This window comes from Rhinopithecus roxellana, chromosome 4, assembly GCF_007565055.1.
Source record: "Rhinopithecus roxellana isolate Shanxi Qingling chromosome 4, ASM756505v1, whole genome shotgun sequence".
Taxonomy (NCBI): Eukaryota; Metazoa; Chordata; class Mammalia; order Primates; family Cercopithecidae; genus Rhinopithecus; species Rhinopithecus roxellana.
Genome location: NC_044552.1, coordinates 39293325 through 39320357, shown reverse-complemented (window position 1 = coordinate 39320357; position 27033 = coordinate 39293325). Strand labels below are relative to the sequence as shown.

Here is a 27033-nt window from a genome sequence, read left to right as displayed (position 1 = left end):
TCATGGGTCTATTCTGCCCCAGTATGTTCAGTACATGAGCAAAATTTCTTAGCAAATAGTTAACAGTGACTGAATAATTATTCACTCATTTCCCAAAGTTATGGAGGCCTTAGCAATTGTGTGGTAAAGGTTAAAACCGTAGTTTTATTTTCTAACTCTGAAGTTTGATTAACTGTCCCTCACTAAAAAAATATATATGCAGATAGCAAAGTCTACAAAGACACTATGGGTTGAAAGTGACCCTAACTCATTTGGAATAAATTCCTCATAGGGTCTCTGGAAACTCTATTACCATTTTCAATAAAAAGGGGAGTACTTACTTCTGGGTTCCCGAGGTCCATCCACTGTAACTTTAATTGCTCTGTGGTAGGTAGCTACTTGGGGGGGATTTGTGAAGACAGTTATGGTCAAGGTGAAACTCTTGCCTGCAGATATAAAAGGGGAAAACATACAGTGAATATTAAAAAACAGTGTTGATGATTACACAGCAGCATAGATTTCCAAATTGCATTTAAGCACCTCTAAGGAGGCAATGAAACAAAGACAAGAGGCAGGACTCCTTCTTCTAAATTGGAAACCCCCTGTTGACCACTTTTAAGACATTTCCAAATTTGCTTAGTGTCAAGATCATCGTCCTCATTGTAGTGCTACACAGGAAGACTCCAATTCCAAAAAAGCTCCTCAGTAGCAAGAGTTGTAATGAAAACAAAACCCTGGTCCACTTGAGGGAGGTTCTTTTTCTTTCAATTTTCTCCAACATCAGGAACACATCCAAGCACAGACAATTTTAGAAGTCTTTATTTAGGGTTAGGTCATGACCTCATGAGAGAACAATAGTAAATCATTGTTGATTATGTTATTTACTTCACATGGTTTTAGCATTTCATTTGCTTAGCTGCACTACAAGAAGAAGATAAAAGAGGAAAGTTCTTATGGGAATCATTTTAACAGGAGCCAGTGTCTCCTGTCCTGGCCTTAATGTGCCTGTGGTATGATGATTTCATCATTACTGGAACAAAGTTTTTCTCCTCCCTGTCTACCCCTCCCCTAACATACATCCTTGCTGTTAAATCTTGAAATAACTCCCTGACAGTGACTTACTTTTTGCTAAATGAACATGACATCTCTCAATATAAACTCAGATTTTGCTTTTAGCAGAAGGTGTGCTTCATTGAAATATTACATCTGATGCTTCAAATTAATGAGCTAAAAGCAATGAATAAGAAGGGGAAAAGAGGGAAAAGTTTGGTAGCATATTTGGATGTCTGTTTTCTCCAGAAGAAGATACGATTCTCTGTTGCACAGACTTACTAACAGTTGTAATCAGTTAGATTTGCAACGGTTAATCATGTCAGATAGTCAAAACTGCAAACTGTTACAAGACAGGAAGAGGTGGGCGTGAAACAGTGACTCAATAAAACATTCAGCAATCTCAGGCCAGAGTGCTCATTTAGTCTGCTCCTGTAACAGACCTTTAAAAAGCTCATTTTGTTTTGCTTTGTTTTTTTGGTCAGAGATTCTTTTTCTCTTTACTGAAAACTGAGAGTATTAAACCAAAACACAAATCTTTGACAATATGTACCAATGCAAAGTTTAATGCAGTCTTTTCAAAGCTTAATATGGAACAGGTTATATACAAGGCTTAATGGAGAACAGGTCTTTGGCTGTCAAGTCTAGTGAATGGGTTTTCTTTTCAACCTAGACCATGTAAGTTCCTAAAATCTGTTTAAGACACACATCATTTGTTGCTGAGTATAAATAGTTTTAAGTCTCCTTGGCTATACTTTTCCATAGCCAAGGGGAAAAAAACAGGAAAGAAAAGACAGGAATGGGGTGGGTGCAGTTTGAATAGGGAAAGGCGAATAACAATTAGAAACTTGTTAAGTGCCACTTCATACACATTATTTCAATTAATCCTCCCCACTTAGATTTCTCACCCCCATTGCACAAATAAAGAGGCTGAAACCTCGAGAGACTTAGTAATTTACCCAAGTTCACCCAACTAATACATGAAAAAATGAGGATTTGAACTTCATTTCTCAGAGTCTAAAATTAATGCTCTTTTTTTTAAATACTCCGTCACTTGGCCACTTCCTTAAGCGGCTTGATCATGCGCCATTTAAAAAAATTAATAAGTAATTTATTTCTAGGTGCATCCCAATCAGCTCTATGTGCCCAAGAAACAGTAAATATAAATGGACTAATGCAATATCTCAGGATGATGAAAGTATCTGTTTTTAAAGTGTCATTGATAAATCGTATTTCATCCACTATATTGGGTATTACGTAGATTTAAATAATTTATAATTAGTTAGCAAAGAGAGGCTTTATTATAAACATTAAGATTAACCAAAAGAATAAACCAGCCAGGAGTCTAATAAACCAGTTACAGAAAACTAAAAGTCTACAGAATTGGAAACCAGAAACTTGAATAGAATGCCACTGGGTCCAAGTTAGAACCTCAAAACAATGGAAAGATCACAGAAAGTGAAACAGTTGATCTCTAAATTGAAAATTAGTTTACACTAAAACATTTTAAAGTGCCATTTTGGGGTCAGATTGGTGGTCTATGGGCCCAGGATTGCCTTTCTAACAGTGGCTCCCATGGCTGTTTCAGAGTCAGTTTTCATCTATGGCACTCATCTTAATAAATCAAGGATATATAGAGATCTCAGTTATCCTTAATGTCTCTAAATAACCTGCTAGAAAGATTGTCGGCCTGGCGCAGTGGCTCATGCCTGTAATCCCAACACTTTGGGAGGTGGAGGCAGACGGATCACCTGAGGTCAGGAGTTCAAGACCAGCTTGACCAACCTGGTGAAACTCTGTCTCTACTAAAAATACAAAAATAAGCTGGGCGTGGTGGCACACGCCTGTAATCCCAGCTACTTGAGAGGCTGAGGTACGAGAAACGCTTGATCTCAGGAGGCAGAGGTTACAGTGAGCCAAGATGGTGCCACTGCACTCCAGCCTGGGTGGCAAGAGTGAGACTCCATCTCAAAAAAGAAAAAAGAAAAAAGAGATTGTCCATAAATTTATTTAAACCGGTTTTGGTAATAGTTCTACTTTAGACCTTTACAACTTACTTAGGATATTAAAAGTCATCTGTGATTCCCCTAAATTCAGGGCAACGCCTCATGTAGGAACAAAAACCAAATATAAAATTCACCCTTCAAGTATAAAGCATTTAAATGTTCAGAGTAGAATCAGTTCTGTAAAAAAAACAACAACAACAACAACAACAACAACTGCTTTTAAAAAGAGATGGGTTTGGGGGAGAAAACAAGTAGTTAAGTGCAACTATGATCTTCCAATATCAAACCCTAAGGATCAAGATGTAATTAACAACTACAGCAAAAGTGAATGAGGCTCCTTCTACTTCTTATTGCCCCTTCAGAAGAAATATGTATGTAATGTTGAAGAAACTTTCAGAAATTACCAACCAATTTAGTAATTGGTTCTTCACCCTATAATAATAATGTACTTCTTAAGTCAAATGTTCATGTAGGCATTCATGATTTCCTTAAATTAATTTTTTTTCAAAATCCCCTTTTTTATCACTTTCCATAAGTGATAAAATACAGGCTCTTGTTTTAAAATGCAGGCTCTCAAATAGGGAGCTAGCAGTCAGTAGATAACTAATTGTGTCATCCATGGCTTCATCAGGAAAAAGAAAGCATACCAAAAAAAAATTTAAGAACCAAAATCATTTTAAACACTTCTCTTTAAAATATTAAGGATAAAATAAAGGAAAAATGATGAAAAACCATAAGCCACTCCTAACTTCATGCAAGTTCCACTGATGCTCTACTTTTATTCTAGCACTTTCAAAAGTTGTGGTCCTAAGATGACCCATAAAGTCAAAGTCAGTAGTGACATGACTCTTTATAATCTAAGATTGTTTTTCAATTTCTGAGAGTTTATGTTTCTACCAGTGGAAAGAAAAAAAAAGTGTAATATTTGAGGAACTTGTTGTTTTTTTAAACACTACTGAAAATAGAAATATTTAAAGCCAGGAAAGAAAATACAATGGTAGCAGCATGTTGATCCAGACTTAATAACTTAAGAGAAATGTAGAAGTGTGAAAATCAAAGAGGAAGCTGGAAGAGTCTGTTACAAAGCAGGTCAGGTACAAAGGCAGGTTAAAGGGTTTCCTGCCACTGAAAAACTAACCCATTTTTTTTTTTCAGAGTGTGATCTGTTATCAGTGTTCTCTGTCCTTTTTTCCTCTTCATCTCAGCTTGATATTACTGTTTCCTTTCATATAATGTTAATGCAGTGATATAAAGATCTATTATTAGTGATAAATCAATTTTTCTTTCTCTCTCCACCCACTCCCCCTACCCCCCATCTAAATCTTGAAGACAAGTCTGGACCAATTTCTCCATCCTGCCTCTGGCAGCAGACTGTAGCATTTCAGATCCTCCACCAAGTCCCGGCTGCTTCAAAGGAAAAATCCTACTTTCTTCAGTTAAGATCATAAGAAATATAGGGGGAGGGGGTCAGCTCTGTTTGGACATAATTACACTTCATCAAAAGAAGCTTTCTTCATCTTCCATGCGTGAAAAGTCTGCAAGCAGTTAAGTCTGTCTTTTTTTTTAAATATAAAAATTGCTATTTGGGAAACCAGCCAAAACTCAGAAAGCCAATATAGTAAAACAGTGCACACCCTTTGTTTCTCTTTGAAGTTTCTTAAATAAATACGTTGAGGGTTTACAAAGTACACTATCACTTTGTCATAGTTTCTACTTAAATTGATCAGAAAAAAAGTTATGCAGCATCTATATAACACAAAAGTAAGATAAATGAAAACACTAACTAGAATCTGTAAGGTAAAATTAAGCATGGCACCCAATCCTTTAAAAACTAAAATTGATTACTCTAGTTAAAAACAAAGTATTATTACATAAGAAGAAAGATGCAATTCAGAGCATACAGGTAAATCATCATGTTCACATTTTTCTTGATTCTTACTAGAAAAAAAAAAAGACAAACTTTGATTGCATAGTGGACCTGCATAAGTAAATGAGAAAAAGGAAGAATGAATACACACACACATGCTCCAAACCTAATCAGTCAGTAGTGATATAGGATGTGTCTTTTTTCCTCTTTTAATGAAAGTGAACTAAACGTGATGCAGAGATAACCCCCTTAGTTTTGATTCTACCAGAGGCTGTGAGCCTCATTTTATTTCAAACAACCTGTCAGTGACAGTATCTCATTAGCATGAATCATTTTTTTTAAGTTAAAAAGTACAACTTCTTGGCCCTGTTCCTAGAAAGTAAACTAAAACTACTCATCGGAAACAGCCTTGCTTGAATTTCCCTTATCAAGTTTTTACAATGGTAATAATTTGACATCTGATCCAAACTAAAGAGCAATTATTAGACATGGTTTAAAAAGTGGTGCTTCTCATTTCCTAGTCAAACCTGGGTTGCAATGATTCCATAAGGCTTTATTTCACCTCAGCCCTAAAGTGTTCTATTTTCTTTCTTCTTATCAAAATACTTAAAATGGAAATATTAGATTCAGTTAAGTAAATAAATAAGCATAATGCTTCTAATAGGTGAGTAACCGGTAAAAGTCTTTCTGTAGAATAAGTAAATAAAAGCCAAAATATTGGTCTCCTTAAAGACTTTTTTAAAAAAAAATTAACCTCATTTATCAAACAGTTACAAAAACCCTAAAAGGGATAATTTTCTATTTAAGGATTTCTAATTTTTGAATATGGATTCAGATGGTGGGAATCCTTACATAGTATGTAACTATTAATATTAGAGTACTAATCATTCATCTGTCTAGGCAACTTTACATAGTCATTCTAACATAAGTAATACATTATTCACTTATTCAAATGAAAAGCCTTATGTTAAAAAAATGATTTTTAATAAATTCTTATTATGAAAGTAAATTAAATCATATAGAGGTAACCTGTGATAAGTGAAGAGCATTATGCCAGCTGTCCTTGCTACAACTTAGACCAAAATTGATATTATCAGGAAATTGATCCAACATATCCATTTTTCTTTCCCCTTTACCATTCAATTTACTCAGTTATTTGACTCCTCATAATTCAGAAGTTGATCCTCCAACTGTTCTTTTCTCTACCTTATATGCTCACACCCAGTGAAATTAGGAGCTAGTTTTTCTGAAAACATTGTTTGAATTTTCAATATCATAAAATAAATGAAAAAGGCCTGAGTACTCAGAAAAACACTCAGCTTCATCTGGATGTATTTAAATCAAATCTTCAGTAATTCTATTCAGAAAAAGAAGGTGCTGATTTGTATACAGACTAGTATACATTTCATCAAAGGAGCCTAATGTGCTTATTCCATTATCAGTATCAAAAGTCAGAGACCTACCTCGTCCACTTCGGCCCACAAATCTCAGATCGTTGAACCTTGCTACTTGGTTTTTCATAACAGCAGAGGCATTCCGGAGCTCAGCAGAATAATTTTCATCGTTACCCGCCATGACAGTAACCACAGTCCCATCTGGTACCTCTCCAAGGGCTACCACCTACATAAAACAGGAAACACAGCAGCAATAATGGCACATCAGAAAGGCTTACAAACAGAATATATTCTCATTGCAAATGATGTGTCTTATCAGGACTTAGTGTTCTAGTCCAGTCCAGTAATGGCCGACAGGAATGAAGCATCTGTGTATGGGTTGTGATGCCACTTCAAACAGAACAATGTTTCAGGGTCCACCCATTTCAAAGGCAGGCAAAAACTTCCTTCATTTGTTGTTGGATTCTTCACAGGAAATATGTACATTTTTATTAAACCCTATGTTAAGTTGTCCATAGGAATTATGCCACAGAAGGAAGGAGAATGCCCCCTTTGCAGATTGTATCATACAGATCCAGGCACCACCTGTCTGCAGGCTTCCTCTCAGGGAGAGCCCTGAGGTGTGGTCTTAGCCCATCACAGTCTAAAAAAATATCAAGTCTAGTCAACTCTATGGGAGAAGATTTTTAAGTGAAACCCTGGGGCTCCTGACTACATAGAGCCTAGATATCGTATGGTCTATGTTTTATCTCCTTACTTTGGGCTAGCACTTCAGCTTTTAATAACAGTATAATTACTGAAAACCCACTCTGCAGTGGGATCCAGTGGGATATCGAAAGTCATCAAGAAACTGAAGATGAAAATAATTGATGATAAATAAAAAATATATGTATACCCTTAGCCTCATTTCTATTATGTCTTGTCCCATCTGCCATCCTGGCATGACATACTTGACTGCTTAATCGTCAACAGTCAATCTGAAGCAAATTAACTCAATCAAGAAAAGATCTAGATTAATCCATCTTTGAAAATAACCAACATTTACTCTGCTCCAAGACTAAAGATCACACTTTAACCTGGGTCAGCTAACTTGCAAATGTGTGCCTCTATTAACACAGAGCCCGGTAAGGGGATGCGTGCAGATCCTTCACTGTCATATATGAAACATACTCCTCCTAATCCACTGCCAAGATCCTGCCCCTTGGTAACAATTCTTTGTCTCAATGAACTTCCAGGACTCTATATTCAGATTATTTCCATGTCTTCCTCATTCAGTTTCCAGATGCCCTCACAGTAATTCAGCAATGACCCCAGCTAAAGTAGCCCACAACTCTCTGACAATAACACTCCTGTGTGCTTGCCTGTCTGGTAAACATCCCACCTATCTTTTTCTACTTCTAGTGCTACTCCCTCCTTTGTCAAGATTTCCATAAGATAAACCTAAGCATTTAATTCCATTGTTCCCAATACAATTGGCATATTAAAGTAGATTTCTTATAGTGTGATAATATACACTATACCTACATTTTAGGGCTGAATTTCCCCCATCCATGAACCCTACTACAACACCCCTTCACTATGTCCTCTCCTCCAGCCAGGAAAACAATCAAACAAAAAACTTGTCAATATTTTTGTCACCCTTACTTTTCTCTTAGGCTGTTTCTCAGTTCCATTCCTTCCATTTAGTACTGTGCTATTCAGCTCAAAATCAATAAAGCCTTCCTTAAATTACAGGCTGCACTTTCCCCAGCATTCAACTGTACTCAAGTGATCCTCATTTCAATGTGTATATATATATATATATTAATATTAATGGTCTATGACTACTTTAAATACACCAGCCCAAAGCTGAGGGACTCACTCCTAGGAGTCCAGATTATATGAGTTTGGAAACTACATGAGAGAAGGGCCTCTATCTCATCTGTCTTGTTCACCACTTATCTACCTGCTCCCAAAAGTGTCCAGCACATGGTAAATGTTTGATTAATTTTTTTTTTTTTTTTTTTTTTTTGAGATGGAGTCTCACTCTATCACCCAGGTTAGAGTGCAGTGGCATGATCTCGGCTCACTGCAACCTCCACTTCCCAAGTTCAAGTGATTCTCCTGCCTCAGCCTCCTGAGTAGCTGGGATTACAGGCATGCACCACCACACCCGCCTAATTTTTGTATTTTTAGTAGAGAAGGGGTTTCACCATGTTGGCCAGGCTGGTCTTGAACCCCTGACCTCAGGTGATCCGCCCGCCTCAGCCTCCCAAAGTACTGGGATTACAGGCGTGAGCCATTGAATCCAGCCAGATAAATATTTTTGAAATAAATGAAAGAGCTCCATAAAGAGCCCCACTTTGCAGAGACAAGTCTGTGGGGCTACCCGCTAAAACTCTGAGAGGGTCAGTTAATGATGAGTCAGCATCCCTTGCTAACAGCAATGTGCCCTTGCTCCCAGCTCATTTTCTGACATTGTTTTCATCCCAGAGGAGAGGGAACCATGCTGCCTCCCCTTTCCCTGAAGTCTATAGTTATTCTCAATATGAGAAGTCTCCTGGGTCAAAAGTGAAATCCCTTGAAAACAAGACTTCCTCCCCGCATACTTCATCTCGTACCTCAAGCGGCTACTGAACACAGGTAATGCTGTACTCCTGGTGGAGGCAATGTGCTTTTCAGTTTTTCAAATTCACCATGCCAAAAATGTGAACATTTGAAAATACTGCAATAATTGACTACATTTGCCAGGATTCATCTGAATGTTTGACATTTTGTACACTCAGCATATTGTATTTTAACACCTGCTGTGTGGCTTTCTATGTCAAAGTAAATATGGACCCAGTAAGCATATTAATAAAGGCAGGAGAAAAGTTGTACTGTTTAGAAGAGAATGAATATACTAAAATCAAGAGGCTCCACTTTTTCCCCACTTCTGCTACATATCCGCTGTGACCTCACACAAGTAATTTCATCTCCAGGAACCACAGTTTTCCAATATGAATTGGAAAGTCTGCAAAATGTAGAAGATACTATATAAGTATAGAGTGTAATTATAATGATGTGCTTTTTGTAAGATGAGGAGGGTAACACAGTGTTCTGTTCCAAATCTGCTGTCTGTTAAACATAGGCTTTTACTTATAAGCATCCTTAAAGGGTTCAACTGAATATGTACTTCCTCTTTTCATGTTCTGAGATGTTCTTTGGTGGTGTTGAGAGATACAGGATGACTGCTGGTAGATTTCACTCAAGTCTGGCTACATTTCCGAAAAAAAATAAAGCAATCTGCCCCAATATAAAGGTTTTCGAGAGCTCTGGGACATTATTATTTTACTGCATATTTTTAACGTAATGGATTTTTTTTTAGTTAGAAGAAATGGAAAATTGATTCAATATGGGAAAATATGAAAGAAAAGATCCCTAAGAGTGAAATACATAAATCCATTTTACTGTGCTTAAGCAGCATAATAATGACCATATTCAATATTGGTGTGTTTTACATATCACATTTTACAAAACAAATAAATAATCACAAGTTGTGTGAGCCTTCTATGAGGCTTAGAGCAAGGCCTGAAAAAAAATTGCTAATGCAATGTAGTGACAATCTTTCCTGTTAAGGCTGAACTCTAGTTTAATGGCTAAATATATTGAGTTTTTTCTGCTATTCACTCTACCAAATCAGATTGCCTGATGTTTTTCTGAGGGGGAAAAAATGCTGGGAGTTGGGGGAAGTACTGTATTTGACTTTATATCAATCAGAAGTATAATTATATGTTTGAGAGGTTTTTTTCTTTAAGTAGATCTCTGAAGCTAAAAAGTTTCCCTTGGAGATTCTCAACTGTGTTTATCTAAAAGAAAACCAAAAGAATCAAGAAATTTTTACACATTTCATCTGTACCAAAACCAAGCAATGGAAAAACATTTGAAGGGGTAAAGCGCAGTCAAAACTAAGTCAAAACTCGCTCTTTAGTTAGGAATAAGCACAAATTAAAATTTGCTTCCATTCTACTCAATATAAAAGTACTGCTCTGCAAAGAATAATTTGTGATGAAATCTTAACAATTACATTTCTAGGTGTTTTGAAAATATAAAATCTACAAATTCAAGAAACTTCATGAGAAAAGGAGAAGTAATTTTCTGTCCTGACATTTCAGAACAGAGAAAGATGTTCCTTTATTTAGCGCACCTCACCATAACTAGCATTTAAATCACATGATATGTGGCTTGCACAAAATAAAGTAGAAGGATATTTAACTGTAGTAATGCTATTGAAATGTTGTATGAGACTCCTTATGACTAAATCTGTGAATCCCTAAAAGAAGAGGAACGAATAATTAACTCAAACCCTTAAAACAGTTTCTCATCTTTTTATATAGAAATTAAAATTTCCCACGACATTTCCATGGACAGAAGTCTAGTCCTAATTAATCCATTACTCTTATACGCCAACATAATTTGGGACATTGTACTTGTGGTATAATTGAAATACAATTATTTTTCAAGATACAATCTGATCAAATCTTTCTTTGCAATAAAAGAGGAGTCTAATTGCAAAAAGCAAAAATGTTATTCCTATCGTAATTATTTAAAGATAACTTCAAATACAGTATCAAAACATTTCAACAAATACTACAGTTAATTTTTTGAATTTATCCTAGAACTTAGGAAAAGCCCATTGAATTCTAGAGAAAAAACACAATATATCATTTCATAATTTTAAAAATATATATGTCAAAGAGAAATTTTGATAAAAATTATTTCAATGTAAAGCAGAAATTTGTGGGCCATGTATCATGGTAGTTTAGATCATTTGACAATAGATATTCTGGAATTTTGAAAGGATACAAACAATAATGCCAAAGAGGAGAAAAGAATGAAAGATATCTACCATACCTATTTTCAATCATTTAATAGGAGTTTTCTAAAAAATTTTATAAGTATTTATTTTCCACCTGAAATTCTTTGTTCCAACTGCCTTACTTGGAAGTTGTATATATTCAGTCCCAAAATATTTAAGTTTAAGTAAGTTTTCTTGAATTCAAAGGCATAACACAAAAATGTGTGTCTTCATACAACTTGAAATCTATTGTGATTTACATACTTTTGCATAATAATTTATATTAAGGTTCATAAGGATTTAACAGGCTTATTAACCTATTTCCCTTGCTTAGATACAATGAGATTCAAAAAATATAAACATAAAATCTGATCACTAAGTATGTAAGAAAAATACTACTCACTGGTATCAAGTATTTATTAGTTGCATATTTGTTTTCGAAGAGAGAAAAATGGTTAGTGATGCCGAAAAATTATTTTCAAACAGAAATTGCTCCGTCATTTTGAAACCCCTCCTTTTGACAAGCACTGAAAAGTATTATTAAAGATATAGAATTAACTATGAGTGCTAGATTATGTATCTAAAAATGTGTTTTCTTTCTTTAATACTGCCAGAAAAACATATGATACTGATAAATATATATAGTCCAGTGTTCTCTAACTTAAAACAGCAGAATAGGCTTGAACTACTTTTAGTTTTAAAATATACATCTGGACTTAAAATTTCTGCATAGTGTTTCAGCTTGAAGCTATTTAAGGCAACTAAGTTATGAACCCTCAACACCAGGTTCACAGTGGAAATGCTGACGGATCCCTAACTAAAAGGGTGCTACTGGATGCGAGGTTGACATGCTCTCTCCACAATTACCTGACCATCAGCTAATGAGCTGAATTTGCAAATTACTTCTTCGTCACTAGAATTATCTAGGATAGAAAGGGTCTGGGATCCTCTAACAGTATGCCTTAACTATTTTAAGGTTTCAGTGAGATACACCTGAAAATGTTAAAAATATTTATTTCCGTTTCCTTGACACCTGGGGGGACCGAACATTTCAAAACTGCAGAACTTTGTTAAAAATACAATGTTAATAAACAACTTTATATAAAGTATACTAGTTGTTTTTGCATTTTTACATGTAAAAATAAATAAATTTTATATCATCTCGAAACAAGAGTAGATGAACAACGCTAACACATTCTTAATGAAATAGATTGCCAATATCGTGTTTAAACACTAGTTTAAATTGACATTTCAAAACAGTCTATTGAATTCATTTCTGATTCTCTGCAGTGTCAAGCTCAGTGTGACAGATACAAAATACGGGCTCAATAAATATTGTATTGATTTGAATACCAGCCCTCACAAGTAAGTTGTGTGTGTGTGTGTTTGTGTGTGTGCATGTTTAAACCCATTTACCTATCTGCTATCTACCTGACAACCACTATAATTTATTTTTTACATAGCTCTAAATACCATGGCCAAACTGCTGTCACCACTTTTAAAACAGAGACTTCTTCATATTATTTCTTCATTGCAGATGTATTTGATTATATTGTAAGAGTGTAGAAAGTCTAGTGTTCCAAATATCCATACATTTTTTTTCAACCGAGTATTTTCTATACTGCGTAGATCTTAGCTATCACCCACTTTTTGAATTCTGTTTAAAACAGGTATGGTAACAAAAAGACATTGACAGTGAGGTTTTAGGTTAACTCAATTCATTATTCAATTGATATCAATTAAAATATCTGATTTAATATGGTCTTGTTACCTATGGTCTGTATCCTGCTTAAGATAACAAAAATGTACCCCGTAATTAACAAGTTGATTAATAACAAATAACAAAATTCATTTTCAAAATAATTTTTAAAGGGTGGTAGCGAAAAATCTTAGATGACAGCCAAAATATCTGAGACTAGCTCAAGCTAAAGTGCAAAAAACATCTTTTCCATCCAAAATGCTCATGTTCAAATCAATTCAGTAGCATAAACGCGGGAGAACAGTTCAAGATAGACCTTAAATATGTTTAGCAGAATGGTATATGGAATATCAAGCATCTAAATGTCTTTAAAAATGTAAGCATCTGTTCTCATATTTTCACATATTCTGATCTACTAATTTGTATTTGTATTTTTTGCTGTTTTCATCCAGGTTTGGGGTTTTGTGGGGCTTTTGGTTTGGGGGATTGAAGGGGTATTGGTGGAAACAAATTTCCATTCTCATATAAGACTAATTTAAAAATTCTGTGCCCTTGGACGATGGACATTGTAAAAGATACCTATTGTATGGAAATTTAAATTTATACAGTTCACATGTATTCTGAGCTTTTCCTACTTCAAGGAAGCAAACATTAACCTACAAAATGGGTGGTTTATAAAAGGAGAAATGTGACAGTTAAAAAAAAAATTCATGAGCCAACTGCAAAATGAAACTTGCCCCAGAAAGCAACATCCCCTTTCCATAACAATTCATTCTGATTTCTGTTCTGATATAAGACCTAGCGAGATTACCAGCTCTAATTGACCTGGACTCCTCTTTCTTTCCATCCCACCCACACACAGAATCTGAATTTGTGCGTGGGGTGGGAGTTATCAACAACTGGGAACTGTCAGTGGCCCGTGGGAGTTTGGCCACCGGGTCCCCAGTGGAGAAACTGGCATGATTCCTCCCCCGACTTTTTTTTTAACCTCCCCCGAGGCCTTGCTTGCCCTGCTCTCCACAGACCTCAGAACCCAGGGGACCCAGGCCCACCTACTCAAGTTCAGAGGTGGAAAGGGCCCAAAGCACCTTTTTGAGAGTGCTCATCTCCACATCTGGCTTACCAGCCCCTGCATCCCTGGCGTCTTGCGAGTGTGGACAGCCCGGGAACCCATTTCCCCATCAACCCAGTATGCGCTGGGCCCTGGGGACTCCGCGTCTCCCCCCTGGAGAGGACTGCCCCGGGAAATCCGGATCGAGTTACGGAGACCCATCGGGCTACTGTGAGAGGCTCCAGATCCTAAACCCTCAACCTGTGGAGCACCTGCCTGCGACTCCCGCGGCTGCCACCCGCCCTCAAACTAACGGGCCAGGCAGGCACAAGAGTCCGCGGGGCGCGCAGAGGCCGCTCTCAAGCCTTCGAACTCACTCCGTGCTCAGACCACCAGCAGGAGCCTCTCACCACCTTTCAGAAGCAGGAAGGACCTTTTTTAGATTTAAGTCCTTTAAAAACAATAATAAAGCAAAAATACAAAATTTCACCTCCGTTTTCAAATTGGGCGAACTCAAGTTGTTTCACCGGTTTCCCTCATCCCTCCCTGGCGGGCCGAGGCGCAGAGCTCGGTCCCGGCTGGAAGAAGCGGCCCGAGCTCCCGCCCCCTCCCCTGGCCAGCACCTCCCAGCACTCGAGAGTTCAGCGCCCAGGCCCCCTGAACGCCCCCGCTTCGGGGCTCGCAAACGCCCCGGCGGCCCCGCCTTCCTCCCGGTAAAGGGATCTGGCGCGGGTCAGCGAACACAGCAAACGCCCCCGTCCTGACACCCCCTCCTCTGGAGACCCTAGTCTTGTCCGGGACCCTCCCGGGCACGGGTAGTGCAGCCCGCGCGCCTCAGTCAGTACCCCACGCCCAGCCCTGGGCACTAATGCCCGGCGCCGGCACCCAGCGAATCCCGACCCGGGAGCCCGGGAGGGACCAGGACCGCTGAACTCTGCGGGTCAGGGAACGGGACGCCGAGACCTAAGGAGGGGCGTTTGGCTGGGAGGGAAGCGGGTGGGAGCGCGCGGAGCCCCAAAGAGAGGCGACGGGGGCAGCCTGCATTGCGGCCAGGCCGGGATGACCCGGGAGGAGGACGCGGGAGCCCGGGGGGACAGTGTCGGGGATCCTCGCCCCCGGGAAAGGGGCGGGGTGGAGCAAGTCAGCTCGCAGTGCAAGAGTGGGCACCTTGGGGATCCTGGAGGAAAGGGAGACGGAGCGAAGGAGTGGGTGAGAACCGAGCCCGGGCAGGAGGCAAGAGGAGTGATGAACGGGTCAGGGGGACGAGGGCTGAAGTCGGGGTGGCAGAGGGCACAGGTGGGAGAAGGAGGGATTTGCGCGGAGGGACTGCGCCCCGAGCCCGCCAGGGCATCTGGAGGGAGAGGCCCAGCCAGGGGTCTCTGGGGTTAGAGCCGCCAAGGCAGGAGGTCTTGGAGAACGTGCGGGGCCCAGCCCCGTGGGCAGGAAGACACCGGCGGGCAGGTTCCGCCGCTCCCGGCCGGGGGCGGGGGGCGGTGTAGCCTCTTACCTTGAAGGCCACGGGCAGGGTCTTGTTGCAGCGCCAGTGCGAGGGCAGTACCGAGCACAGGAAGTTGGGGCTGTCGGTGCGGACGAGTTCGGCCGGGTGGTCAGCGATGATCTCCACCATGGTGCGGTTGTCGTGTGGCGGCCGCAACCGGGGCACTGCAGCTGCCGCCGCCGCCGCCGCCGCCGCCGCTGCCGCCGCCGCCGCCTCCTGCTGCTGCTGCTGTTGCTGCTGCTGCTGCTGCTGTTGCTGCTGCTGCTGCTGTTGCTGCTGCTGTTGCGCAGCCACCACCGGGCTCACTTCGCTCATTTTGCCGGGCTGCAGGCTGCTGGAGGGGGGGCTGAAGCGCCGGCTGGTGCTCGGATCTACGGGAATACGCATCACAACAGCCACAAGTTAGCGAAGTGGCCGGGGGAGGGGGAGGAGGGTGGAAATGAGGGGCAAGGAGGAAATTGGGGGGGTGAAGGCGAGACGGGGGGAAAGAGGATGGAGGTGATGGGGCTGAGGAGGTGAGAAATCAAGTTTGATGAGGCCGACTGCCGGGCGGAGTCTGATGGGCCAAGAGAGTCTGGCGATGCGGCGCAGTCGGGCTGGCGGGTAGGGAGACCCGGGAGGCGCAGATCTTTGCCGGAGCCTTTGGAACACCCGGGGTGGCAGCTGCGAACGGGCGCGGGAGTGTGTTTGGCCCGGGGAGGCGGGGGACTTGAGTTTGCAGCTTGGAGTGGGGTCCCTTGGGGCACCGCGTCCTGGGTGCGCTGGCGCCCCCTCCCAGTTCGAGTCCGGTGGTGAAGCGGTGTGGGTTCAGCAGTCCAGCCCCGGGGCCGGCGTTGCCGCGCGCTGCCCGCCACCGCCGTGCCGCGCCGCGCCGCGCGCTGCTACCCAGCTGCAGGCGGCCGCGCCTCCGCCCTCCCGCGCCGCCGCCTCCGCGGCGGCCGCCGCTCCCCCCGCGCCGGCTGCACGCTCAGATTCCTCCCGCGGCGGCTGCCAGCCCGGCTCCCCGGCTAGTCTCCTTCCTTTCCCTTCTTTTCTTCTCGCCCTCTCTCCGCCACCTCCTTGCATCTACTCCCTCCTACAATTTGCAAAGCTCCCCTGTCTCTCGCGCTTCAAGGTGCCAAGAGGTAAGTCGTGGGCAGCGGATCTCGGGGCAACGGATCTCGAGCCTGCGAATCACAGCCGCTGCCGCCGCCAGCCGGCCGCGAGAAGGAGCCCCCCGCGCGCCGTGTGCAGCTTCCGAAGCCGAAAGGCGGCCCCAGTCTAGGGGCAATCTCGCCTGGTCTCGTCCTCTTGTTCTCCCCACCCCAGGACAAGGAACCCCCTCTTTGTCGGAAAAGATTGAAGCCGAGACACCAGAGAGCTCCCGGCTGATCTGACTGTCGCTATTTTTCGTTGTAACTTCAGGAGAGGAGGAAGGAAAATTCTTGAGCGTCTGTGCTGACTTCTCAGCACTCTTCACCCTCCCACCTCCACCCCCCACCTCTGTCTGAGCGACTCCCAGGGGAAAAAGATTTTGCAGGGTTTGGGTGTTTTTTGTTTTAATGACACAAAAAAATGAGGGGGGTTGGGGGAGAACTAGTCAAAATAGTTTTTAGGAACTCAAGTGCATAGCTGGACATTTCTTTTTTCTTATATATTCAATCTTGTCATTCCTAGAGAACAAGAAAGAGGGTTTTGTTGGTGGTGGTGGTTTGTTTTTGTTTTAAGGACTGAAAAACTGTCAGCTTGGTGATTTAAATAGTTGCAAAACCGTTGCTGGGGAAAAGCACCAGCCTTTTTCCATGAATTTAAATCTTTTATTAAGTCTATCCTACATCTAAGACTAAGTTTCGTGTCTGTCTTCCCCACCGCTCACGGGAAAAAATTAAAAATACGAACTAAAAAATTCAAAATGCTTCCGTGGCTGTTTATTTATGTATTTATTTCCTAGTGTGGGTTTAAAAAGCGACTTTGGATCCCCCAAAAAGTTGCGGTCGAGAGGATGAAGGACCGCGGAAAAAAAGCGGCACTTTTTACCTAAAATGTGGTTTTTGGAGGCTGGGATTTCTAATGATTAGGTTTTTGTGGTTTATATAGACACGACTTTGGCTAAGGCGATCATTACGCTGATGAGAGTCAGAGCACGTGGGTGTCTACGACCAGCCTCAAACTCTGAGCCTTCAAAACAAATAAAACAATGTGCTGCGCCCGCAGAAGCCGGGAAATCCGCTTGAGGCTATTACACCCCAAGAAGGGGGCACAGGGCCGTTTTACCCTCGGCGTTGTGTACTACTACGTTTCTTGCTTATTACCAAACTCTTTAAAGCCTTCCAAAGCTTGAAAACGTGTTTGCGAAAAAAAATCTTCAGTTGCCAAAGTTTCAAAGATTCCTAGTGGAGTAGCTGACACAGTAACAAGTGAGTTTATGAAATAAATGAAGAATTAGAATGCCTCCTCCTCGAAGTATTAAGGAAGAAAGATGGTTGGGTCATCTCTCCCTCCCATCTTATTTAAAGTAATTCACATACCCATTACTGGGTGTTTTTATTGCTCAGTGCAAACGCCTCCCTCACCCTCGTAGCGACCTGCCACGACCCTCCCTGTCTGGTTTTAAAGCTTTGCTCCCACTCGCTGAGCCCACGCCCGGGTCCGCGCCCTAGAAGGGGCCTGGAAAGGCTCTGAGAGCATGAGGGGCACGGAAGATGGGGGCCTGGTGCCAACCGCGGACTCTGGAGCCCTTTCGAGTACAAGATGAGCTTGCGGGGCTGTGGTTGTGTGACTCGGTGACCAGGATCGCCCCGCTGAACAGATGCGCGGGGGACTGAGGGTCTACCAGACCGCGGGAGCAGAGGTGGGGGTGCGGGGTAGCCAGGTGTGCGCTCTTGCGGGGGTAAGGATGGAGTTCAGGGGATACTACTCTGTCCTTCCTGTTTGGGGCTTTATTTTTACCTGTCCTTCCTCCATGCACTGTTCCACGCCTCCCTAGTCGGTCTTTCCCTTTCCCACGTTTCTCTCCACGTTCCTGCCTCTTCCCCAAATCCCTCCACAGACACGAACCCCGCGCCGCTCCACTCCCGCCCCCTCGGCCGCCTGCCACTGCCACCCTCGTGACTCCGAGAAGCGATTCTGCGCCACCCGCTATGACACCTGGTCCCCAACCTACTCTTTGCGCCCGGCCTACTGGCCTCCCAGCCCGGGCGCCGCCAGGATGCGAGAACCCATTTAGCCAGACCGGACCAACTGGAAGCGCAGCCAGGAGCTGAGCTGGCTCCTGCGCGTGCGATTTTTAATTATCGTTTCGGTCACAGGGGAGAGCTCTAACCCCGAGCACCGCCGCGTTCCCTGCGTGCACAGGTCTCTGGAGTCCCACAGGCGGCCGATCCGGGAAGGGAAGCCAGGCTTTCCCCTCAAAAGAGGGAGAGAGACAGCATCCATTGCTGTCCTACCTTACACATCCACTCACGTGCACTGGGACACACACTCTTGCACGTCCACACGCAGACACACATAAATACACACGCACTCACACTCATAGCTTTTTTTCCTGCCTTTCTTTTTTCTTTTTAGGGGGCTAGTTATGCTTTGGGCATGTTGTGCCACTGTCTAACAGAGATCCCTGGCTCATTTTTTGTTTTTAAATCTGTGGGGGCTGCAAAGGGAGAGAAGCAGTTATGGGAATTGATTATTTCTGTGGTAAAAATGAGATCAAAATTCCATAACTACCATAGTGGGTGATATGCCACCTTTTCTGGGATTGTCCTCCTCCCAGGAAGTCCATAGAACAGAGAACTCCTGGAACTTTGAAGACAATAAGAAACAATCAATATTTCAAATGTGGACCACCAAAGGGGCTTTCCAAATAAAAAATTCTAGAATTGAATTTAAGAAGTTACCTTGGGGACTTTTCCTCCTTTTTTCTCCATCGCTGTTTTGTCCTTTGTTTTATTCGGTGGATAGCAAACTACGCAGGCCTCAGTGGTTGGGGATTTTAAGGGCAATTTAATTAATAGTGAGATTATTTATTTTAATTAATCATATCCAGTAACTAAGCTTTACAGCCTTTCTCGGTATCCTACCTCCATTTCACATTTCAGTGGAACTAATATAAGCAGCTCTTGGAAGTTACTAGTCTTGGATCTCTTAAAATATCCTACAGTTATTTATAATGTGGAAATGTAATTTTCCACTGAATACCCTAACAACGTTTCAGGTATCTGGCACAGTGGGTTTTCAGTCTCCTTTCAAAAACATCCTTTTGCTGAACATTCACACTTTCAACTGGAACTGACTGAGCCTGGAGCTGATGATGTCTTGGCTCTGAGCATTATACTTAAAGAAAGAAAACATTTTTACAAACCCCTAAACCAAACCTCTCCTGTTAATAGGCACATACGAAAACCATGAGGTTTTACATATGTGTATTTTGTGCTATAGTTTGCTTGATGTCATCTTTGGGTTTAGATTTTCTACATCAAAATGTTCAGAACAAATCACCCGCCCTATTCCTCTTCAGAAATATTCATCTTTTCCGTTGTATGTGATGGCACTAAAAAGTAAACATTGTTTTTCTGAAAATGTGGTAACTCTGGAAGATACAAACGTAATCACACCCACCACCACCTACCATGTACTTTAACATTTAACATAACTGTATAGTAACGACACCTGACAATTCTGACGTTCCAGAAAAAGAAAATGAGATGTGAAGTAGTCGGGTTATTTATCCAGTCAAAGAACTGACTGAGAACAGAACCGATACTCCTGTTATCCTAGTTTCCTGTTCTAACCCCCATACATTATTTTATATATACTTGTTATGATGAAAAGTAGAATAAGTCCCTGCAAATTAAAAAAAATTTTTTTTTTTTTTTTGAGACGGAGTCTCGCTCTGCCACCCAGGCTGGAGTGCAGTGGCCGGATCTCAGCTCACTGCAAGCTCCGTCTCCCGGGTTTACGCCATTCTCCTGCCTCAGCCTCCCGAGTAGCTGGGACTACAGGCGCCCGCTACCTCGCCCGGCTAGTTTTTTTGTATTCTTTTAGTAGAGACGAGGTTTCACCGTGTTAGCCAGGATGGTCTCGATCTCCTGACCTCGTGATCCGCCCATCTCGGCCTCCCAAAGTGCTGGGATTACAGGCTTGAGCCACCGCGCCCAGCCAAATTTTTGAAATATTTTTTAATGGACCAGCTAATAAAGTGGGACAACCAATGGAAAATTATGGGCATATTGATGATCCCTAAAGCTTTGAATGTGTCATATGGGAAAACTGTACAAACAGAACCGTCTTTAGAGAGTTTTCGTTTGGACTGTGATTGAGAGAAGGTTACTCAGCCCTTGAAGAAGCAGCATTGCCACTAGACCAGGAGTCATCAAACTACAATCCATGGGACAAATTTGGCCTAATGCCTGCTTTTGTATAATTCTCAAAGATGTTTTTTGTGTTTTTAAATAGTTGAAAAATTAAAAGAACAATATTCATAATACATGAAAATGATAGTCAATGAAAATTTCAGTGTCTACAAATAAAGTTTTATTGGAATATACTTCTGGTCAGTCATTTATGTATTACCTATAGCTACCTTCACCTAAAGCAGAAGAATTGGGTAGTTGTGACAAAGACTGTACGAGTCACAAGGCCTAAAATATCTACTGATTTTTTACAGAAAAGTTTGCCAACTCTTGCCCTAAAGTGAAAGGGATGCAAGACCCTGGAGGAGTGAGGTAGCAGAAAAGAGTAGATATTTTATAAAGATACTGGAGTGGGTGCGCATGAGGCTCAGATTAGCTCTCTAAAAGTGAGCAATGTAACATTTAACTTATTCTTTTCTGCATAAATTATTAGATTAATAGTTTTCACTTAATAATTTTGGAGGTACCAAAACAGAAGAAAAGAATGAGGAATGGGTACATTTGCACAGGCTCCTTAAGAACAATTTTCTTACACATCTCCATATGTCAGCATTTTCCATTGTCCTTAAAACATAGTGGGAGCACATTAACTACATAGATGAAGAAGAATGAAGAAACTCTCATGTAGTCTGAACATAAGAAGTAGGTAAGGCTTTAGTAGGTTTATTCCAATTGTGTTGCACATGGTTACACAAGAAACTCAATGAGCTTACCAAGAATTTTCTAGTATACAATATATTCATAAGACCTATATACACTTTTAAGATAGTTAGCTTAGTAACTTAAGTGATCCCAAAGCTTTTTGACATATTTTTTCCATTTTACTTTTTATACCATTTAATACTGTCTGATTTGTTTTAAGCTCAGTAAATTTTTCCCATTGTCAATGGACCTATAGTAATTTGCATGGCTGTAACAAGAGATGAAATGTTTGTAGTGGAGGACTTAGCATCATAAACCTTTCCTTGTTGTTTTAGTTAGCATTCCCAAGGGCCATATTCAGGCACTTACAAGAGAGTACAGTGTTGTCATAAAAAGGCTGACACTTGCCATATGACCTTTCAGAACCACATTCATGGAGTATCTGTCTAATTACTCTTCAGGCATGGTACTGTCTAAAGAGGTATATATTTTGTTTGACTAAAGTACCAACTTACTAAACGACACCCTAGTTACCTGAAGAGACCAATGTAATTTCTTAAAAGGGTCTAATTCATTACCCAGGAGTCAGAGAAAACTAATTTTCTCAAATTGGCCCTCTGGTATTTTGGTGTTGACAATTGTCCTATGGCAGTAGCAGTGATCTTTGAGCAGCAGTGGAATGTTATATATAAAAGTTTACAGAGGTCTGTGATGAAACTTCTAAGAACACCCTAAAATTAAAGATTTCCTGTGGTAATTCAACCATTCGTTACCCAGCTGCTCACATATTGCCTTTAAGGCACCAAGGAAGGTGCTATCCTATTCTAATCCCACTGCCCAAGGTTCCAAAGTTTCACTTTAGGCATTAGGGCAGTGATCTCAATTATTTGTCCCCTCCCTACACCCTGCCATCAAAGTGAAAAATGTAAATCATAATACTCTCAGTTCATCTAGTAAAGTACCAAAAAATTCAACATTTGCACAGTGTGGGAAATTTGAATTACAAACTAGCAAAGTAAGAAAAAATAGAACAGAAAAAAAACCCAGAATAGTAAGAGTTCAACTTGGTTCTATTAGCTGCAATCTTAGGGGATGCCAGATATGATAAGTCACTATAGTAAGTTTTTTGCTACTCTGGATTTCATACTCAGAAAGTCTTCCTTCAGTGCTTTATCCCATGCTTTTCTAAACTTTTCTCAGAGAAAACAATTTCTTCTTCCCATCTAGTCATAATCAATTTCTAAAAGCAATGACTCATCTTTTCTGACTTTAGATGATTCTCCTGAATCATCTTCATTATTGGCAGGATCTTTGCCTGACTCACATTCCTATTAGTGATTATCTTTCTTCCAAATCATTTTTCTTCCCTAGGTGTGCCACTTATCAGTTTATTGTCTCGCAGCTCCAAACTCACCTTTTTTACCTGCTCTGTGAAAATAAATCTGGATCCATTAAATATTTCTCTTTATCAGTTGGTGATCATGTTTTGTCAGTGGGGGTGTTAGAAAGACATTGCAGGAGGAAAGGGTTTTGCTTCCTGGTTCCCTTGTGCTTACACAGCAGGTTTCTGCAGTGCAGGACGTATAGATTTCCCAGCTCCTGGCTCCTGAAATGCATACATACCCACATCTTCTCCAAGGCCCAGCTACTGCAGTAAAGCTGACTTTTCCCGTGCCAGGCTCCTGAAGCACAGGTAGCCAGCAGTTTCCCCCAGCACGCTCCCCTCCTGGGCTGTTTGTAGAGGTGTGGCTCTGGTGAGACAACTCCATGTGAGCAGTTTTCCTCGACACCCTAGAGAGCAGATCTGCAGCAAGCTCTACTAGCACAACTTCTCTGCCACCCAGTGAGCCAAGGCTGTGCAGGGTCTGGATTCAGCCTTAGTTGAGAATAGGGGAGGACTCTTACTTGGATGCTGTATTTCAGCCCTGAAGGTAGTAGACGCTGTTATTCCTGTATTCTTTAGAGTTATCTTTACTTATTCCTAGCCAATTCCTTATTTCTCCAATCCTCTGGTATAGTCAATAATTCTTTACGTTAAACTTTTCTTATTCAAATTACTGTATGGTTTCTCTGTTCTCACTGGACTTAGACTGATATGCTAAGGTTTCCATTTTCTGATCCCCAAGACATGCTTATTCATAGTGGTTTCCATTTTGGATCACTCCACTGGGGTCATTATAAGATGAGAATTTCCAACATCACATCACATCTATTAAATGATTTTTCTCTTCCTAATTATAAGCCTATAATTAGAAAACATATATTTTAAAGAGAAAAAGATGTAGACAGAGATATGGATATTTTAAAGCACAGGCTAAAATTGGTCAGTGTTTCTTCCCAGAGTTGTCCTGACATCTTCCATGAAATCCTATGATCCTATGTCCATACTGCAATTAAAATACACATTAAAAAAATCCTGTGCAAAAATTCCAGAGCTGCCTTATCACTAGATCTGATTTAAAAAAAAAAAAAAGAAAGAAAAAAACAAGATCAGGGAAGGTGGAGAGATACCTTACAAAAATCAGAAAAGCAAAATATTACCACCAAGGAAAGAAAAGGAGCAGGGCTAGATGATTGCTGCCTTATTGCAGTTGAAGTTAGAGACTGGATAGTGCCACGACTCTATGATAAAATAAAATTGGGAAAACGCTGTATTAAACAAAATAAACAGACTTCATATTGCCAATTTTATCCCAGCTTTTAATATGCTACATGCATTTTGAATCTCCACTAGAAGGACTTAAAATACAACATTTACAAACTTATTTAATGATTGCTTCTAAAAGGAATTTAAAGGCCTTTGAAGTATTTTTAGAAAATACTGAGCTAAATCAAAGTGGGAAAAAAAAAGTGTTGGAACATTAAAGGGACCATCCTGTCTAGAAGGGAATATTGTAATGTAGTGGAGAAGTGAAGTTGGCTTTGCTGCTTGTAGCCAAGCCAAAGAGGGCCTTGGTACCATGATTCCCACCTATGGGCACATTTATAAGAGGGAGAATATTCATGTTGCTTCTAGAAGCCACAATCTTGATCTTTTCCTTGCTGTTACAACCCATTACCTTCCTTGATCTAAACAGGAGAGTTGAATGGAAGTTTCTCTGGGCATGACTCTTCACTCCTCTTGAGTCCTCATTAAGGCGAAGCAGAAGAGTTATGCAGGTGTGGGAGTGGATCCCCTCATTATTTAATACTTTGATATTTTGTGTATCAGGTATTTATTTGTATTCAATTTCATTTTTCAGAATATTCCATTAAAATCATATCTTGAATACTAGGGTTTGTTTGGAACCCCCTTAAGTTTTGCCCCTAAGGCTAGCTAGGGTCTCCATCATTTCATCTCATCCTGGCCCAGCCCTAGGTCTGTGGGTGTTGAGAACTTGCCAAGTGAGTTCAGGCCTCCTTGCTTCATTACAAGCATCTTTTTTTTTTTTTTTAATATGTTACTAAATATAAGTACAAATTGCAATCATTGCATATTCTTCCACAAAAGAATGTATCTTTTAGGCCGAGCTCGATGGCTCATGCCTGTAATCCCAGTATTCTGGGAGGCCGAGGCAGACGGATCACAAGGTCAGAAGTTTGAGACCAGCCTGACCAACATGGTGAAACCCCATCTCTATTAAAAATACAAAAAATTATCCGGGTGTGGTAGCGTGCACCTGCAATTCCAGCTACTCAGAATGCTAAGGCAGGAGAATCACTTGAATCCGGGAGGCCAAGGTTGCAGTAAGTCAAGATCATGCCACTGCACTCCAGCCTGGGCAACGGATTGAGACTCTGTCTCAAAAAATAAATAAATAAATAAAAATGTATCTTTTAACTTTCTGTATCTAATTGAAGTATTGATAGCAGATAAAACAGAATTTTGACCTTCACCATGTAAGGGTGATTATGTGTGTGTGTCCTGTGCTTACCCGGTTATCTTTAACAACAAAAATATGGATTGTCTGCTTATTACTATGTAATTTTAAAGAAGTAGATGTTCCTGTTTTGTTGTTTCTGTCTGTTTTAGATTTTATTTTTGAAATCAAAAAATAAATTTTATTTTATTAAAATCAAAGACTGTCTTTGATTTTATTTAAATACATTGCAAACACATTACACTTGGGGCTTATTATCTTTCATTCCCATAAGTGTGTCCTTGATGTTAAATTAATTAGATTCTCCTTTAGTAAATAAAATAGATTCCATTATCAAATCTTCACAAGAGTTTAAAAGAGGCAGTTCCCACCAGGCCTGGTGGCTCATGCCTGGAATGCCAGCACTTTGGGAGGCCAAGGTGGGCGGATCACTCGAGGCCAGGAGTTTGAGACCAGCCTGGCCAACATGGTGAAATCCCGTCTCTACTTAAAATAAAATACAAAAATCACCAGGGTGTGGTGGCACACACCTGTAGTCCCAGCTACTTAGGGAGGCTGAGGCAAGAGAATCACTTGAACCTGGGAGGCAGAAGTTGCAGTAAGCCGAGATTGTGCCACTGCACTACAGCCTGGGTGACAGAGCGAGACGCCGTCTCAGAAATAAATAAATAAATAACAATAAAAGGAGCAGTTCCCACCAGTGCCACTATGAAAGTAAACTTTTACCAGAGTGAAAAAAAAAAAAAAAGTAGGAAAAAAGCTGTTTTTTAAAAAAAGCTTATTTGGCCAGTATTCTTTCCTTCGTCAATACAGTTCTTTTTCTCTGAATTCACATCTTTGCCCAGAGAATATATTTATTTCTGCTTCCTAAGTGAAACCTCTTTCTATAGTTTTTGATGACTAGATTTGAGTCTTAACCATGACATGTTGATTATCTGGCTTTTTGAAGTAGGAATTTTTCACACGCCTCAAAATCAAAACCCTTACTTCTCATATGCACAAAAGAATCTTAGCAAGTCTTTTGTGTGTGTGTGGTTTTGTTTTTTGGTTTTTATTTTTTATTTTTCGAGACAGGGTCCCTCTCTGTCACCCAAGCTGGAGTGTAGCAGCGTGATCATAACTTACTGTAGCCTCAAACTCTCAGTCTCAGGTAATCCTCCTACCTCAGCCTCCCTAGTAGCTGGACCTACAGGCATGAGCTGCCATGCCCAGCTAATTTTTTGTTTTTGTTTTTGTATTGTATTTTTTGTAGATACTGGGCTTCAGCATGAGGCCCAGGCTGGTCTCAAATTCCTGGCCTCAAGTGATTCTCTGGCCTTGGCCTCCCGAAGTGCTGGGATTTCAGGCGTGAGCCATTGTGCCCAGCCTCAGCAAGTTTTAATTTGGATTTTTACTTCAACATTTAGACCAGATTTATATGTACATAGATAATCAACAAATCTAAAATGCTATTGAGTGACGTTATTCTTATTATTTTCAAGTAGGATATCCTATAGTAAATCACACTGAATGAGAAGCTCCAGATCTTAAGCTTAATGCTTACTATTCTCCAGGACTGCCAGAAATGTGGGTTGCATCTAGTAGTTTCATTGAATATAGTTTTTTTATTTCTTCTGTTTTTAACTTGCTTCACTGGTGTTTATCCTTACTGAAGAGAATTATTATAGAGTGCCCATAACTATAAACGTGAAAACTGGTTGAAGTGTTACAACTTATTATAATATATATTGTCCTTCATAATTTAATTATGGCTTCTCTGACGTTGATGGTATTGGTTCATGCAA

At 40.9% G+C, this 27033-nt stretch overlaps 1 protein-coding gene across 3 annotated transcripts in view; it reads right to left on the bottom strand.

Annotated features, from left to right (window-relative positions):
- Positions 1-16049, bottom strand: part of RUNX2 (RUNX family transcription factor 2) — a 128188-nt gene extending 112139 nt beyond the window's left edge. For 2 of the 3 annotated variants that reach the window (XM_030928951.1, XM_030928952.1), the window contains exons 1-3: positions 15370-16049; positions 6366-6522; positions 321-425 (exon numbers count right to left, since the gene is read on the bottom strand). In XM_030928951.1, the coding sequence (XP_030784811.1) occupies positions 321-425; positions 6366-6522; positions 15370-15747 (640 nt within the window). In that variant the 5' untranslated portion in view covers positions 15748-16049. The remainder of the gene's footprint in view (positions 1-320; positions 426-6365; positions 6523-15369) is intronic. The other variant, XM_030928953.1, reaches the window with a different exon arrangement.
- Between the last annotated feature and the right edge of the window lie 10984 nt (positions 16050-27033).